Genomic DNA, 16,273 nt, shown 5'->3' on the forward strand with positions numbered 1-16,273 from the left:
CCCTACACGCCCCCAACAAAATGGTGTAGTGGAGAGGAAGAATAGAACTCTATTGGACATGGCAAGGACCATGCTTGATGAATACAAGACTTCGGTTCGGTTTTGGGCCGAGGCGGTCAACACCGCCTGCTACGCCATCAACCGGTTGTATCTACACCGAATCCTCAAGAAGACATCATATGAACTCCTAACCGGTAAAAAGTCCAATGTTTCATATTTTAGAGTCTTTGGTAGCAAATTCTTTATTCTTGTTAAAAGAGGTAGAAAATCTAAATTTGCTCCTAAGGCTGTAGAAGGCTTTTTACTAGGATATGATTCAAACACAAGGGCATATAGAGTCTTTAACAAGTCTTCTGGACTAGTTGAAGTTTCTTGTGACATTGTGTTTGATGAGACTAACGGCTCTCAAGTAGAGCAAGTTGATCTTGATGAGATATGTGATGAAGAGGCTCCGTGCATCGCGCTAAGGAACATGTCCATTGGGAATGTGTGTCCTAAGGAATCCGAAGAGCCTCCAAATGCACAAGATCAACCATCTTCCTCCATGCAAGCATCTCCACCAACTCAAGATGAGGATGAGGCTCAAAATGATGAAGGAGAAGATCAAGGAGTTAAGCCACCTCAAGAGGAGAGCAATGATCAAGGGGGAGATGCCCATGATCAAGATGAGGAAGAAGAACAAGCTACAAGGCCGCCACACCCAAGAGTCCACCAAGCAATCCAACGAGATCACCCCGTGAACACCATCCTCGGTGATATTCAAAAGGGGGTAACTACTCGATCTCGTGTTGCTCATTTTTGTGAACATTACTCTTTTGTTTCCTCTATTGAGCCACACAGGATAGAGGAAGCACTTCAAGATTCGGATTGGGTGGTGGCGATGCAAGAGGAGCTCAACAACTTCACTAGGAATGAGGTATGACACTTAGTTTCACGTCCTAATCAAAATGTTGTAGGAACCAAGTGGGTCTTCCGCAACAAGCAAGATGAGCATGGTGTGGTGACAAGGAACAAAGCCCGACTTGTGGCCAAGGGTTATTCACAAGTCGAAGGTTTGGATTTTGGTGAAACCTATGCACCCGTAGCTAGGCTTGAGTCAATTCGCATATTACTTGCCTATGCTACTTACCATGGCTTCAAGCTTTATCAAATGGACGTGAAAAGTGCCTTCCTCAATGGACCAATCAAGGAAGAGGTCTATGTTGAGCAACCTCCCGGCTTTGAAGATAGTGAGTACCCTAATCACGTATATAAACTCCCTAAGGCGCTTTATGGGCTCAAGCAAGCCCCAAGAGCATGGTATGAATGCCTAAGAGATTTTCTTATTACTAATGGCTTCAAAGTCGGAAAGGTCGATCCTACTTTATTTACTAAAACTCTTGACAATGATTTGTTTGTATGCCAAATTTATGTTGATGATATTATATTTGGGTCTACTAACGAATCTACTTGTGAGGAATTTAGTAGGATCATGACACAGAAATTCGAGATGTCTAGGATGGGGGAGTTGAAATACTTCTTAGGATTTCAAGTGAAGCAACTCTAAGAGGGCACATTCATTAGCCAAACGAAGTATATTCAAGACATTCTAAACAAGTTTGGAATGAAGGATGCCAAGCCCATCAAGACACCCATGGGAACCAATGGGCATCTCGACCTCGACACGGGAGGTAAATCCGTCGATCAAAAGGTATACCGATCGATGATAGGCCCTTTACTCTATTTATGTGCATCTCGACCGGATATTATGCTTTCCGTATGCATGTGTGCAAGATTCCAAGCCGACCCTAAGGAAGCTCACCTTACGGCCGTAAAATGAATCTTGAGATATTTAGTTTATACTCCTAAGTTTGGGCTTTGCTATCCTAGGGGATCCACATTTGATTTGATTGGTTATACGGATGCCGATTGGGCGGGGTGTAAAATTAATAGAAAGAGCACATCGGGGACTTGCCAATTCTTGGGAAGGTCTCTGGTGTCTTGGGCTTCAAAGAAGCAAAATTCCGTCGCTCTTTCTACCGCCGAAGCCGAGTATATTGCCGCAGGCCATTGTTGCGCGCAACTACTTTGGATGAGGCAAACCCTTAGGGACTACAGTTACAAATTAACCAAAGTTCCTCTTCTATGTGATAATGAGAGTGCAATCCGCATGACGGATAATCCCGTTGAGCATAGCCGCACTAAACACATAGCCATTCGGTATCATTTTCTAAGGGATCACCAACAAAAGGGAGATATCGAGATTGCATACATTAACACCAAAGAACAATTAGCCGATATCTTTACCAAGCCACTAGATGAACAAACTTTTAACAAACTTAGGCATGAGCTAAATATTCTTGATTCTAGGAATTTCTTTTGATGTTTTGCACACATAGCTCATGAATATACCTTTGATCATGTCTCTTTTATGTGCTATGACTAATGTGTTCTCAAGTATATTTCAAACCAAGTCATAGGTGTATTGAAAGGGAATTGAAGTCTTCGGCGAAGACAAAGGCTTCCACTCCACTCCATAACTCATCCTTCGCCGTCGCTCCGAGCAACTCTCCAACTTTGGTATAATCTTCACTCATATTGTGTTCGCCAAAGGGGGAGAAAGTAGTTAAAAGGGCTTACATTTCACTCAACTATCCGTTTTTGGCGATTCATGCCAAAGGGGGAGAAAATATTAGCCCAAAGCAAAAGGACCGCACCACCACCCATTTTCAAAAGGTTTTAAAATGATGAATTTTTCAATTGATATCTTATTATATTCAAAAGGGGGAGAAAGTAGCATTTTCAAAATTGGTATCTTAAAACCCTCTTGAACACTAAGAGGAGGATTTTATTGAGGGGGAGTTTTGTTTAGTCAAAGGAAAAAGCATTTGAAACAGGAGAAGAAAATTTCAAATCTTATTCATTTACCCTTTGACTATTTGCAAAAGGACTTTGAAAAGAATTTACAAAAGAATTTGCAAAAACAAAACGTATGGTGCAAGCGTGGTCCAAAATGTTAAAAATAAAGAAACAATCCATGCATATCTTATAAAAATATTTATTGATTCAATTCTAAGTAACCTTTGCACTTACATTATGCAAACTAGTTCAATTATGCACTTCTATACTTGCTTTGATTTGTGTTGGCATCAATCACCAAAAAGGGGGAGATTGAAAGGGAATTAGGCTTACACCTATTTCCTAATTGATTTTGGTGGTTGAATTGCCCAACACAAATAATTGGATTAACTAGTTTGTTCTAGTCTAGAAGTTTTACAGGTGCCAAAGGTTCACAATAAGCCAATAAAAAGACCAAGAAAGGGTTCAAACAATGAGAGCAAAAGACATCCTAAAAGGCACCCTGGTCTGGCGCACCGGACTGTTCGGTGTGCCACCGGACAGTGTCCGGTGCACCAGGGCACTCGACGCCAAACTTGCCACCTTCGGGAAATTGGGAGGCCGCTCCGCTATAATTCATCGGACTGTCCGGTGTCACATCGGACTGTCCGGTGTCACATCGGACTGTCCGGTGTCACATCGGACTGTCCGGTGTGCCAGCGGAGCAACGGCTACTTCGCGCACAACAGTCGACTGCAACGCATTTAATGCGCGCCTGCGCGCGCAGAGGACAGAGCACGCGCAGTTGGCGCACCGGACAGTCTACAGGACCTGTCCGGTGCACCACCGGATAGCCCAGAGGCCCCACAAGTCAGAACTCAAACTGTCGAACCCCAATGGTCTGCTGACGTGGCTGTCGCACCGGACAGTGTCCGGTGGTGCACCGGACTGTCCAGTGCGCCATGCGACAGCAACCTTCCAACGGCCATTTTTGGTGGTTGGGGCTATAAATACCCCAACCACCCTACATTCAATGGCATCCAAGTTTTCCATATTCAACACATTACAAGAGCTATAGTATTCAATTCTAGACACTCCAAAGAGATCAAATCCTCTCCGAAGTCCAAAGACAACTCCAATCAATAGTGGCTAGTGAGAGAGTGATATTTGTGTTCATTTGAGCTCTTGCGCTTGGATTGCTTCTTTTCTTTCTCATTCTTCTTGTGACAAACTCAATTGTAACCGAGGCAAGATACACCAATTGTGTGGTGGTCCTTGCGGGGACTTTGTGTCCCGTTTGGTTGAGAAGAGAAGCTCACTCGGTCTAAGTGACCGTTTGAGAGAGATAAAGGGTTGAAAGAGACCCGGTCTTTGTGACCACCTCAACGGGGAGTAGGTTTGCGAGAACCGAACCTCGGTAAAACAAATCATCGTGTCTCACGCTTTATTTGCCCGCAATTTGTTTTTCACCCTCTCTCTCGGACTCGTTCTTATTTCTAACGCTAACCCGGCTTGTAGTTGTGCTTAAGTTTATAAATTTTAGATTCGCCCTATTCACCCCCCCCCTCCAGGCGACTTTCAGTACCGCGTCTTCATACTGTAGTAAAGGGTACCCCTGATTCAGGGTACCGACAGTTTCTCTTAAAAGGACCTGCATAATTGATGGTTTTGGTTTAAAAGCAAAGACAACATCACTACGACAAAAGCCAAATAGACCAAAACATTGTCGCCGCTCCAATTAGGAGTTTTTTCTATATGTCGTTCCCTTGTTAGCAACTCAAGACCCTATTAAATGACTAATATTGTTGGGTCTCTCAATATTTAAGGCAAAGAAAATAATTCTCCAAATATTTCTAGCATGACAACAATAAAAAATAGATGCTGAATAGTCTGATTTTGATTACAAAAGCTGCATTTGGAACTCCCATTCCAACCACGTTTAGTTAGGTTGTCTTTAGTGAGATTAACTCCCCTGCATAAATACCATATTTTTTAATTTTTAGAGGAAGCTTTAGGGTCTGTTTGGTTGGGATATGGCTGTGGAAAAAGCTGTTGTGGACTGTGAGCTGTGGAAAAAGTTGTTGTGGGTTGTGAGCTGTTAAAAAGCTAAAAACTGTTTGTTGGAAACCACTAAAAGCCGTTAAAAGTTCTTCGATATATGTTTTCACAGTTCCATGCCAATAAAAGCAGGTTCAGATGTGCTTTCAATTTTCCACTGCGAGAAAGTCGGCTTTTAGAAAAAAGCTGCTTCCTGGATCTATCCCTTTGGTTTGGCTTTTGGCTTTCAGGGGTCAATAGCCAAAGCCAAAAGCCAAACCAAACACACTCTTAGTCTCCAAAGTATACTGTGGTTTACTGGAGAAACATTCATTGAAAGAAAGTACATTGAACAAACTGATAAAAAGTCCATCTCTATGTGCCCCCAAATAAATTTCTCTCGATTGATCCAAATGAGCAGCTACCATAAGATGTAATATGTTATGCCACTCAATCAGTTTCACCCCGACAATAGTTCTATAAAAAGATAGGTTGGGTATATTTCCATTCATAACAACTCTAACTAAAACATTCTTTTTATGCACAACATTAAAAAGGTTCAGACAAAAGTCCTTAAGCGGTCTATGAATAATCCATCTATCTTCCCAGAACCTCGTCATTAGACCAACACCTACACGAAACCTCCCCCATTTCAAGATTTTTTCTTTAATATTCACGAGTTCAGACAAGAAATGTGAGTATCTAGATTTTCTCACAATTTGATTAAACGATTTGGACCTTAAGTATTTTTCTTAAGAATTTGCTGGCAATTACCAATCTCATTTAATAACTTAAAGAGCCACTTGCTGAGTAAACAAACATTCTTAGTGGCTAGATTGACAACACCCAATCCACCGATCTCCTTAGGTTGGCAAATAGTCTTCCATTTTGTAAGTCTGTATTTCTTTTTAGAATGACCACCTTGCCAATAGAAACGAGAACGAATGGCATCTAATTTTTGTAACACCTCCACTGGCACCTTAAAAATGACATCATGAAAATGGCTAGGCTACTTAATACTGAGTTAATGAGCGCTAGGCGGTCACCGAAAGAAATCAATTTACCTTTCCATGAACTCAATATTTTTTCAAAGATATCAATTACTCATTGCCATTCACTATTCTGTAACATGCGATGGGTCATAGGAATCCCAAGTTATTTGAAAGGTAAAGAACCAATCAAACAACCAAAAAGACAAGAGTAATTTTGTTCATACTTCTTAGCTGCACCATAGAAAAAGGTCGCTTTTTGTGAAAGTTGATTTTCAAACTTGAAATAAGTTCGAAAGCGGCCAGGAGTAATTTCACGTTAAGCAAATGTTCTATGTTATGATCCATAAAAACAATAATATCATCAGCATATTGAAAGATAGAAAGCCTCCTCCATCAGGTGAGGAACCACTCCTACAAATTGATTATGTTCCTTCGCTATTGAAAAGAGTATCGACAACATATCCATGACTATATTAAAAAAAGAAACAGAGAAAGAAGATATCCTTGTCAAAGGCCCTTATATGTAGAAAAGAAAGGGCCAACCTCATCATTAATTTTAATCCACACATGACCCCCGTAGACAACAGAATGAACCCATACACACCATTTCGGTGGGAAGCCTTTCATTCCGTTGAAGGAAAAACCATTTTACTTTATCGTAAACTTTTTCAAAGTCTAGTTTTAAAATCAATTCAGTCAATTTTTTCTTTTGCAACTCATGAATAGCCTCATGAAGCACAATTATGCCTTGTAGAATAATACGACCAAACATGAAAGCAGTATGTGAGGGATTAATAAGCTTATTTGCGACCATCGCTTCACGATTATTCTTCTTCGATTTTTATCCTCCATGATGTCACCTTCGATTGATCTATGCACTCAAACTTTTTTTTTGCAATTCAAGATCTCCGCTTAATCCCTCTAAGCTCTCTCCATCTCATTCCATCTTGTCGCTTAAGCAAGAGTCCAAAACTACCATGTAAGTTTAATGGTCCATCTAGAGCAAAGAAATTCTACAAGAATATGGACAAATGTTATATAAATAGATTCAATTTGTTATAAAAATATAAAACATGTAAAAAAATCCTTTTCCAACGAGGGCACGTCCAAAATCTAAGAATGCTATGGGAATTTTATATGGTATGTGTATGTAATAATGGTGCGTTTGGTTTGAAAAATCAATTTATTTTGGATGAAGTGATGTATTATAAGCTTATGTTAGCATGTACTCTAAGTGAAGTGACCTCAGCTACTATACTAGTACTAATTAATAGCTTGTGAGAAATGGTGTACTAATAAATTAACTTATTCGACTCTACAAATTAAGTAAAAAAATAGAGGATGAGATGATAATAGACCACAGCGTTCCACCGACCAAACACCCCAAAGTCTTCCGGCTCCGGATCTTCTTCTAGAGTTTATTTGAACTTTCATACTTACCAACATACAAATAGGCTAAATAATGACATGTGTTGGTAGAAATAGACTTAAGAGTTTGTGTTGGTTAATTTTGACGTAATGGCTGTGGTTTATATTTTATGGACATCCACATATTTTTTTTTCTCTGGTTATGGTAACTTTTAGACCTTGAAATTGAATACGGTTTTTTTACGTTGCCTAAATATTAAGATAATAAATGCTTAATATTAAATAGTTCCTAAACATATAAAAGAAGTCTGAGTTCGAAGATACTATAACAGAGCACACAGGTGCGACGTGCGCCCTTTTTGCGATACAAAGTGGTTTAATTTTTGTACAAGCTTAGAGTTTAATTGGATCACTGAGCTTAAAAATAGTTCGCTTTACAAAAATACATTAGTTGTAAACTAATTATAGGTTAATAAGATCTAATAGATTGTAACTATTATTTAGCCACCATTACCTTTTAGTAGTTTAGAATTAGACTATATTTAGCTTTTCTAGTTAGTATTAGAGATATAAGCTAATGGTTAGTCTGAGGTATCAAACATACCGTTAGAAGTTAGCTGTTCCGTCTCGTCGTGTAGAATTAGAGCAAGTTTAATAATAGAGCTTATTATTGACTTTAACTCTTTAACATGTTATATATAGCGAATAATAAATACACTCATATAATAAAATTAACTCTAAAGTTAGCTCTTAGATAATTTTTTTGTCCCTTTCTCTTTCATCCTTTTGTTTTGAAGCACGTGAGCTCTTGCATAATAGTCAACTCACTCTACTTTTTTATTGTCTATCTATTCCACATAAACAAAAATGTTATGTAAGCATATTTATAGCCTATTATTGTACTTGCTCTTATATTCTTAGCCTCCTCGGCGTGCATGACTGTATCAGGACACTTGTACCGATCAAAGTTCTACGTGGGCTAATGCTCGTAATACCCGTGCCGTTCAAGGACGAAAAGCAGGAAAGACATCTTAAACAATAAGAATCTAAAGCAGTGAAAGTTTTTATTTGATTTGATTGACAGGGCGTCGCCACGTGTTTTTTTTAATTTAAAACACGAATACCAAATCACATTCATGTTCACGTGAACGGCCGTGCAGCCGTGGATTTGCGTTGATTCAGTCCAGCAAGGATCGTCTTCCTAAATCCAAAGATGGTGTGCTAAGAAAAAGGCGGTAGAAAAGGGGCGCAGAAACAGCAGAGCAGGGGAGCGCGAAACCGAGACAGGGACAGCGAGACGCTGACAGGCAGGATAAGCGTCGCGAAACGCGACCGGCCTCGTGCCCTACCCCTCGTCCCGTCCCTTCCATCACGTATTCACGGGCACGAGCTCGAGCCCTCGTACCCTCCTTCCCTTCCTCGCGCGCGGTCCTCCGATCGAACTGCCGGACCCGAGCGGAGGAGAGCAGGGCCCTCCCGAGGGCCCTCCCGCGCGGCGACCCCGTGGCGTTCCTGCGAGGCTGCTGCTCGTTCGGGTCGGCGGGGCGGAAGCGGCCCAAGGCCTCGCCCTTGCCCTCCCCACCGCGCCTGTCCGCCGCTGCAGCGGCAGCGGACGACGGGGCCAAGATGAAGGGCCTCTTCAAGACCAAGCCGCGGACGCCCGTCGACATCGTGCGGCAGACGCGTGAGTGCCTCGTCCACCTCGACCTCCACTCGGGCTCCCGGAGCGGCGACGCCAAGCGCGACGAGAAGGTGAGATCGGGTCTGACCCTCTGTCTAGGGATTTCGTGGCTTCGATTCCCCATTTGTGCCCGATGGTTCAACCCCGATTGCGCGTGAACTTTACCTAATTTGTGATGCATGACACAATCTCGTGATGGAAATGGTGCTGGCACAGCCAGAGTGCCCTAGTTTCCTTGATGTCATTCATGATCAAATTGTAGCAAGTATGAAGTGAATATCGCATGGAACTCCTAGAAATATGTTTTTAGGTGTATCAGCAGAACTGAGCTAGATAGGTATGATATTAGTTGGCGCGAATATACGCATCTCGTAGTTTATCAACCATCAGCTTTTTATCAAAAGTTCATAACTCATTGCGGAGTTACCAGTGGGTATGAGCAGCTGCGGAAAATATCTTATGCAATCACTTATATTGGTGCAAGCGTGCAATCAAGCGATTTGGTGCATCTAATCTAGATCTAATGATGACTGTTAATTTACATTTAACCCCTTCAACCTCAAACATAGTACCTATTTTACTTTTAACCCCTTCCATATGAAACCGCATGTTACCACTAGACAGCTTCATGCTCTATATGTTATATGAACCTTTGGATACATGTAGAGGCTTGTGGCCATCTATTGGAAAAGAAAAAACAGATTGTAAATGCACAATGTCTTATATCCGTTAGAATGAGCTGTGCCTAAGGATGAGTTTATGCAGATGACGGAGCTAAGCAAAAATATCAGGGATATGAAGTCTATCCTTTACGGCAATGGTGAATCAGAGCCTGTAACTGAAGCATGTGTGCAACTGACCCAAGAATTCTTCAGGGAGAACACTTTACGGCTATTAATCATACATCTTCCAAAACTAAATTTGGAGGTATGTAATTTGACCTGTTTTTGTCTGTAGATTGACACTACTATTGGAATAACTTTTATTACATACATAATATATACTCCCTCCAGTCTTCAAATATTTGATGTTTAAGGGGTTTTCACTTTGGATGCAAATACTTGATGTTGAAGCATTTGAAGCTCATTTTGGACTAGTATACCCCTGATCTAGGTGGTCCATATATTCTTCCATACATGGCTTATTACTCCAGCCGCTTCGTTTTCCAGTCCAGCGCCCATCTCTGCCAAAGCCAACACTCGTCAAAAAACGCGGGGCCAGTGTAAACTACGACGCGCACAAGCCACATGGGACCCATCACCCATGCATGCTCGCCAAAAAAACGCAAAAAAAGACCACCGTGGGAATTCGATCTCAAGAGCTGGTGTAGTAATCCTTATGCATAGCGTTGCGGTCATCTAGGCTATATCTTCTTGTGTTTTTTATGGAACCTAAATGTATTTATTAGGGGTACTATAGGAAAGAACAACCCTATTTAATAGCTTCTTGGTATATGAGATCATGTCCAAAATATCAAGTATTTGAAGACCGGAGGGAGTACCTCCCTTGTCCTTTTTACACAAAAAACTGATACATTCTTATGGATGTATCTCTACTTTTGATTGTTGCAGACTAGGAAAGATGCTACTCAAGTTGTTGCAAACTTGCAAAGACAACAAGTATCCTCAAAGATAGTTGCATCTGAGTACCTAGAGTCAAATAAAGATCTCTTGGACATTTTAATTTTAGGGTAAGACTACTGTCCAATTAAGAATAACTAATGACGATTAGTTCTCTCTCTCTCTCTCTCTCTCTCTCTACCAAAATTAATCATTGTGCACATTTATTATATTGCTTGTTTAGCTCACTTTTATCTTCGAGAGTGTTAGTGCTATTCATGTATTCACTGATGACTGATCCATGTGTTCCTGACTCTCTGATTACGGTACTTGTTTGAATGGTATAGTAAAATTGGATATCCAAATGAGGCCATTGAAACATAAATTTTCATGTTCTTAGACTATGTGGGATGAATTTTGTTTCCCCCCAGATACTTTCTTGGTGCTTAAATCTTTGTATTTAAAGGATGCCCCCACCCCACTTCAACTCAACACTGTACAGTTACCGACTTATCGTCATTTGACAGATTATATTACTTTTATGTTCATGAAGTGTTATCATGTCGTCCCATTACTCATGATTAGTCGTCCTAGTTGGTTGGCTAGGGGCTATGACACGATTATGCCGATAGTTTTCTGGTCGTCTGATTAGTTGGACGACCATGAACAGAATGGAATTGCTGGGCAGCTGTGAACATAGGCTGCAGTTGGGATGACTTAGGCCACTTGGGCTCATGTTTTTCAGCCCACTAGCGCCCTGGTGGCCTGATCGATGACTAACTGCTACTAGTTGCCTGGTCAATGCCATGGTGAGATTAGGACTGACTAGATAACATGATAGCATTGGGCATGTATGTTAGTTAACACCTGCATTTATAAATGTGTGCAGAGATGAAAATAACGGTATAGCATCGCGGCACAAAAATTGTTTGTTTTTAGTTTTGTAATGTCGCATTAGCTTGTTCTGGAATTAGCTGTGTAGTGTTGATAATATGGGATTAGGTTTATTTATTTAACTCATTATTTGTTCTTCCACTATATATTTCTTTACTGAACAGGTATGAGAATATGGACATTGCTTTACATTATGGTGCTATGTTGAGGGAATGTATTCGCCACCAAAGCATTGCAAGGTGATACTACTGACTTTAAATCTTGATACTATGTTAATATGTATATATATTATATCGAAGTTACTTGATTAATAAAGATTCAAGCATCACATCATTTGTTTCATTAGCAAAGACGACCATACCATGAAATGCTCACATGAACCACCAATGGAAATCCCCGTTAGTCAAATCTACATTCTTGTTTGCAATAATAGAATTCCATTTCTAAGTCTCTGAGCAGTAGAGCACATCAAAATTGTTAATTAATAAAAGGAAATATCGAATAATCATGTAGCAGAATGCCTGCTTTGCAGATTTTATTTGTTTTGGTGGTGTCCTTCCATTCCATATAGCGGATTCAAGTTTCGCTTTATGTTTTCATATATCTGATAGAAGCCTGATCGCACCCAGTTTAACAAAGGGTGTGCACATTAGCAGTGTGTTCCTTTATCATACAAACAGTTTTTGTGTACATATAGAATCACTATGAATGATCTAGAGAAGTTCAGTGCTTTTATTCCATGGACTGTATTTGCTCCCAGGATATTATAGGTCATAAGAAAATGATAAATTAAATAACTATTACTAAGTTGGACATCCATAAGTGCAAAAATATTGTCGAAACTAGAGGCTCATGTGGACTTTTGGTGCTATTTTCTTATAGAATGTCTTCATTGACAGGTATGTTTTAGAGTCCGAACATATGAAGAAGTTCTTCGACTATATACAGCTTCCAAATTTTGACATAGCTTCTGATGCTTCTGCTACCTTTAAGGCGAGTTGTTTCACTTTTTACCTTTCAGAGTACTTTTCATATAGTGTGGTCTAATCTGGTCATATTATGCTTTTGTAAGCAGGAACTATTGACAAGACATAAAGCAACCGTTGCTGAATTTCTCTCCAACAATTATGATTGGGTCAGTATTTTTACCTTGGGAAGATTATTCAAATTTATTTCATTTACAATGAATTTGTATCCTTCCTCTTGCTGTATATGTTCGAACTATATATGGTCTTAGTGAAGTTGTAGTGCAACATTAAATTCTGTGGCTGAGTGTTTCAATCTCTACCTTGTTCTAATATTGTCTCTAGTTAGGTTTAAACTGATTGAATCGGTTAGATGTTCAAATTGTTGTCAGGCTGAATTCATTGTTTTGCTCTCTTAGAGGCTTAAACTTTAATGGTGAACTACTAGAAGTTTTGTGTTGGTGGATTATGAACCATCAGAAATTTTATGTAGATGCCCCTTTGAATATTTGGTTAATTCAAACCCTAGTTTGATTGGCATCAGCATCATAGCATATTCTACTCTACTTGATATGTTGTAATTAGCACCATGATTTATTTGTGTTCAATTCTACTTTTCTAATGTTAACCCTCTTGCATTTTCATTCCTTAGTTTTTTGAAGAATTCAACTCTAGGTTGCTGTCATCAACCAACTATATAACAAAAAGGCAAGCTATCAAGGTACTGCTACCTTTGTATTAAGATCGGTTATGTTTCTGCTTTGTTTATATGTACTCCCTCTGTCCCAAATTATATGTTATATTGATTTTCTAGATACATAGAAAACACCCACTATCATTTGATTTATTGCACCATAGTTAGTTTTTTTTCATATATTATTATGAATATTTTCAAAATCTTATATGGTCCCTCCGTTCTACTATACTTGTACATGGCCTAGGGAGTAATTGTCTAATGACGATATCAACGGTGTAGTATTTTAGTATTTTGACTCCTTCCCACTAATTTAGTATTTTAGTATTTTGACTCCTTCCAATTAATTCAATGCTCTGACAAAAGAGAGATGGCTCCATTATTTTATTTTATAGGAGCATGACTGGCCAATTCACATTATTTCTTTTCCTTAAAACTAGCACATCGTCCATGTGGATGTGCTATATGAAAACCCCCTATATGAAGCATTTGGTTTTTATGCTCCAGTTAGGGGCCAGGCGCAATAAGGAAGGTAATCGATTAAAGAGACCCGCCGGAACTTCAATTTTCAGTAATTTTTCCTGCTAGGCTTTGTGCTCTCCTCTTTTCTCACTCCAATTAGTGTCATGATGGAAAACCACACTTAACAAACAGCATATTTTTCTTAGCGCTGTTCCCAACGATTCTTTCCCTGTCTGTTGATTGCGTAAGTAGTGGAATGAGGCTGGAACCCATCAATATCACTTGTAGAGAAGGGGAGCAAATTTTTTATTGGTCAAGATTCTCATGTAATAATTTTTTCCTTTCAGTTGTTGGGAGATATGCTGCTGGATAGATCAAATGTTGCAGTGATGATGCGCTATGTTAGTTCCAAAGACAATCTTATGATTCTGATGAATCTCTTAAGGGTCAGTGTACCTCATTTCACTAGTAGGCAACTTGAGCTTACAATCTAACACTCTCTGTTCCAAATTATATGTTGTTTTAGCTTTTATATATACATAGCTCATGCACCTGGACATATGACATGTCTAGATACATAATAAAAAAGTTATGTAGAAAAGCCAAAATGAACTATAAATTGAACGGAGCGGAGTACATGTCATCCACGACCCTTCAAGTCACTCCCTCGTACTATTTGCCACCCTTACTCATTTTTTAGTCTTTTATTTTGTCAGGATTCGAGTAAAAATATCCAAATCGAGGCATTTCACGTGTTCAAGGTATGTATAAGAACCTTAACATCTTTTTGTCAACAAAAGTTTGCTTAAACTCGTTTGGTTATTTTACATGTATCACAGCTGTTTGCTGCGAATAAAAACAAACCACCTGAGGTCGTGAACATACTGGTCACCAATAGAAACAAGCTACTTCGTTTTTTTGCTGGATTCAAGATTGACAAAGGTACTATACCTGCTTTAACTTTCGTTTGTGTACTTGCTTGCTTATCTACTCACAATACTTTAGTTGTGGAGTTGTGTTGTGGTTCAGTTATATTTTCAGCCGCATGAGTTGCTTTCTGTGTCGATCTAATTTTCAGCCGCATGAGCTGCTTTTAGTCAGGGCCGGCTCATGGTTTTGAAAGGCCCTAGGCCAATCTCGACATTTCGGCCCCTATATAAAAATATACTTCAATAGAAAAATATAAAAGTAGTAAAATAATGATATATTAGTGTGGATACCTCAAACTAGTAAAAAATTTACACCTCATTTAATACTATACAATTTCTCTAAAACAAATAACTGCATCGAGCATTTTCTGAAGTAAATTCATTAAGAACAATATGTAGATCAACATTTATCAATATATACTTCTCGATAGAACAAGTAGCCGTTTATCCTTTTTTATATCATAGTTGACCTCAGAAATTTTTTCAATAATTTTAAGTTTGAGAATTTTTTGAACAGAGGCTACAGTCACATATATGGTCAATAAAATCCGATATGCAATAGAAACATTTAGGTAACATTATGCAATTACAATGAAGTGAAGTATCTCCTATGCTGGCATCAAACTATCTGGTAAAATTACTTGCAATACTTGTAATTCACTGATCAAATTATTAAGATCTACATCAGATAAGTCATCATGATTAAAAGTTTTTATAAAAGTAGTACAACACTTTCTCAGGCTATGATCATCAAAAGACTTCAGTCAATCTGAATTTAATAAAAAAACAAATAGATTTTCAAATATCTCTATCTATTCAAATCGATTACCCAATGAAGCACTTGTCATATGAATAATTACAAGAAAATAATTAACTCCGAAAGAATCTATAGATGATAATTATTCTTTCGTTAGAATATTTGTCCATTAAAATGTTGAAGGTATCAACGAGAAATTTTTTTGTATATTTTTTTTTGGCCCCTTGAATTGAGGGGCCCTAGTCGGTCGCCGCCTATGACTAGAGCCTGTCCTGCTTTTAGTCACTGTAGTCGTTTCATGTTTGGATTTCATCTGCCATTATAACAGTTTGACATTAACCAACCTCCTCATTATATTGTGAATCAGAGGATGAACAGTTTGAAGCAGACAAGGAGCATGTCATAAAAGAAATATCGGCGCTTTGAGTATGTCTGAGGTTGTAATTAGTCATTCTGATGATTTTCTTTTCTCGAGAAAGTGCATGTAAAATAATAAACTTTTTGTATATTATTCTGTTGGGCTTAGAGGAACAATATGACTCGTTGACTCGAGTTGCACTTGGATACTGCCAGCAAATGTGATAGTTTTTAATAGATTGCGTGGTTGCCCTTGCCCTTTTTATGGGCTTGTTTCAATGACAAAAAATATCCAAGGATTTAGAGATGATGGCGTGGCTTAATACCTAATCTCGAGCAAACGAAGTGCATGACCTCATGCTCATACGTACCGCTCGATGCACATCACTGACTAAACATTGTAATCATACTGGGGAGAGGTCAGCACGCCCGTGTTCAGGTAGGACCCGTGGAGATTTGAGTTTCCAAACTTGCTTGTAGGGATGAAAATATGATGGAAAAATTTGAGTTTCCAAACTTGGATGAAAATATGATGGGAAAATTTCATACCGACGTAGTCACTATATCGTATCCGTAAATAAAGGAACCGGAAAAGGTGGCGGGAACAGGAACGGAACTGTTAAGGTATTTCCTCGACCATATTTATAGATCATGTATTTATACAGGAAAAATCCCGTCGGTATTTTCCGTTTATTTGTACAAGGAATTAAGTCCATCTAAACATTCAAGCCCACCAACCACACTGTGGCTAATACCTCATG

General features: G+C 39.1%; 1 protein-coding gene across 1 annotated transcript; it reads left to right on the forward strand.

Annotated features, from left to right (window-relative positions):
- The first annotated feature begins 8,378 nt into the window (after positions 1 to 8,378).
- Positions 8,379 to 15,819, forward strand: LOC103647787 (putative MO25-like protein At5g47540). The gene is made up of 11 exons (XM_008672300.3): positions 8,379 to 8,966; positions 9,661 to 9,822; positions 10,467 to 10,585; positions 11,513 to 11,587; positions 12,248 to 12,341; positions 12,424 to 12,483; positions 12,966 to 13,034; positions 13,817 to 13,915; positions 14,186 to 14,230; positions 14,309 to 14,411; positions 15,523 to 15,819. Exons 1-11 carry the CDS (start codon positions 8,841 to 8,843, stop codon positions 15,579 to 15,581), a joined length of 1,011 nt encoding a protein of 336 aa, XP_008670522.2. The 5' UTR covers positions 8,379 to 8,840; the 3' UTR covers positions 15,582 to 15,819.
- Positions 15,820 to 16,273: the final 454 nt, after the last annotated feature.

Source organism: Zea mays, chromosome 2 (genome assembly GCF_902167145.1).
Source record: "Zea mays cultivar B73 chromosome 2, Zm-B73-REFERENCE-NAM-5.0, whole genome shotgun sequence".
Lineage (NCBI taxonomy): Eukaryota > Viridiplantae > Streptophyta > Magnoliopsida > Poales > Poaceae > Zea > Zea mays.

Coding starts and splice junctions, on each gene's coding strand:
- LOC103647787 (XM_008672300.3), top strand. CDS start 8,841: ATGAAGGGCCTCTTCAAGACCAAGCCGCGGACGCCCGTCGACATCGTG. Junction 12,342..12,423: donor ATGCTTCTGCTACCTTTAAG/GCGAGTTGTTTC, acceptor TTTTGTAAGCAG/GAACTATTGACAAGACATAA. Junction 12,484..12,965: donor TCTCCAACAATTATGATTGG/GTCAGTATTTTT, acceptor TTCATTCCTTAG/TTTTTTGAAGAATTCAACTC.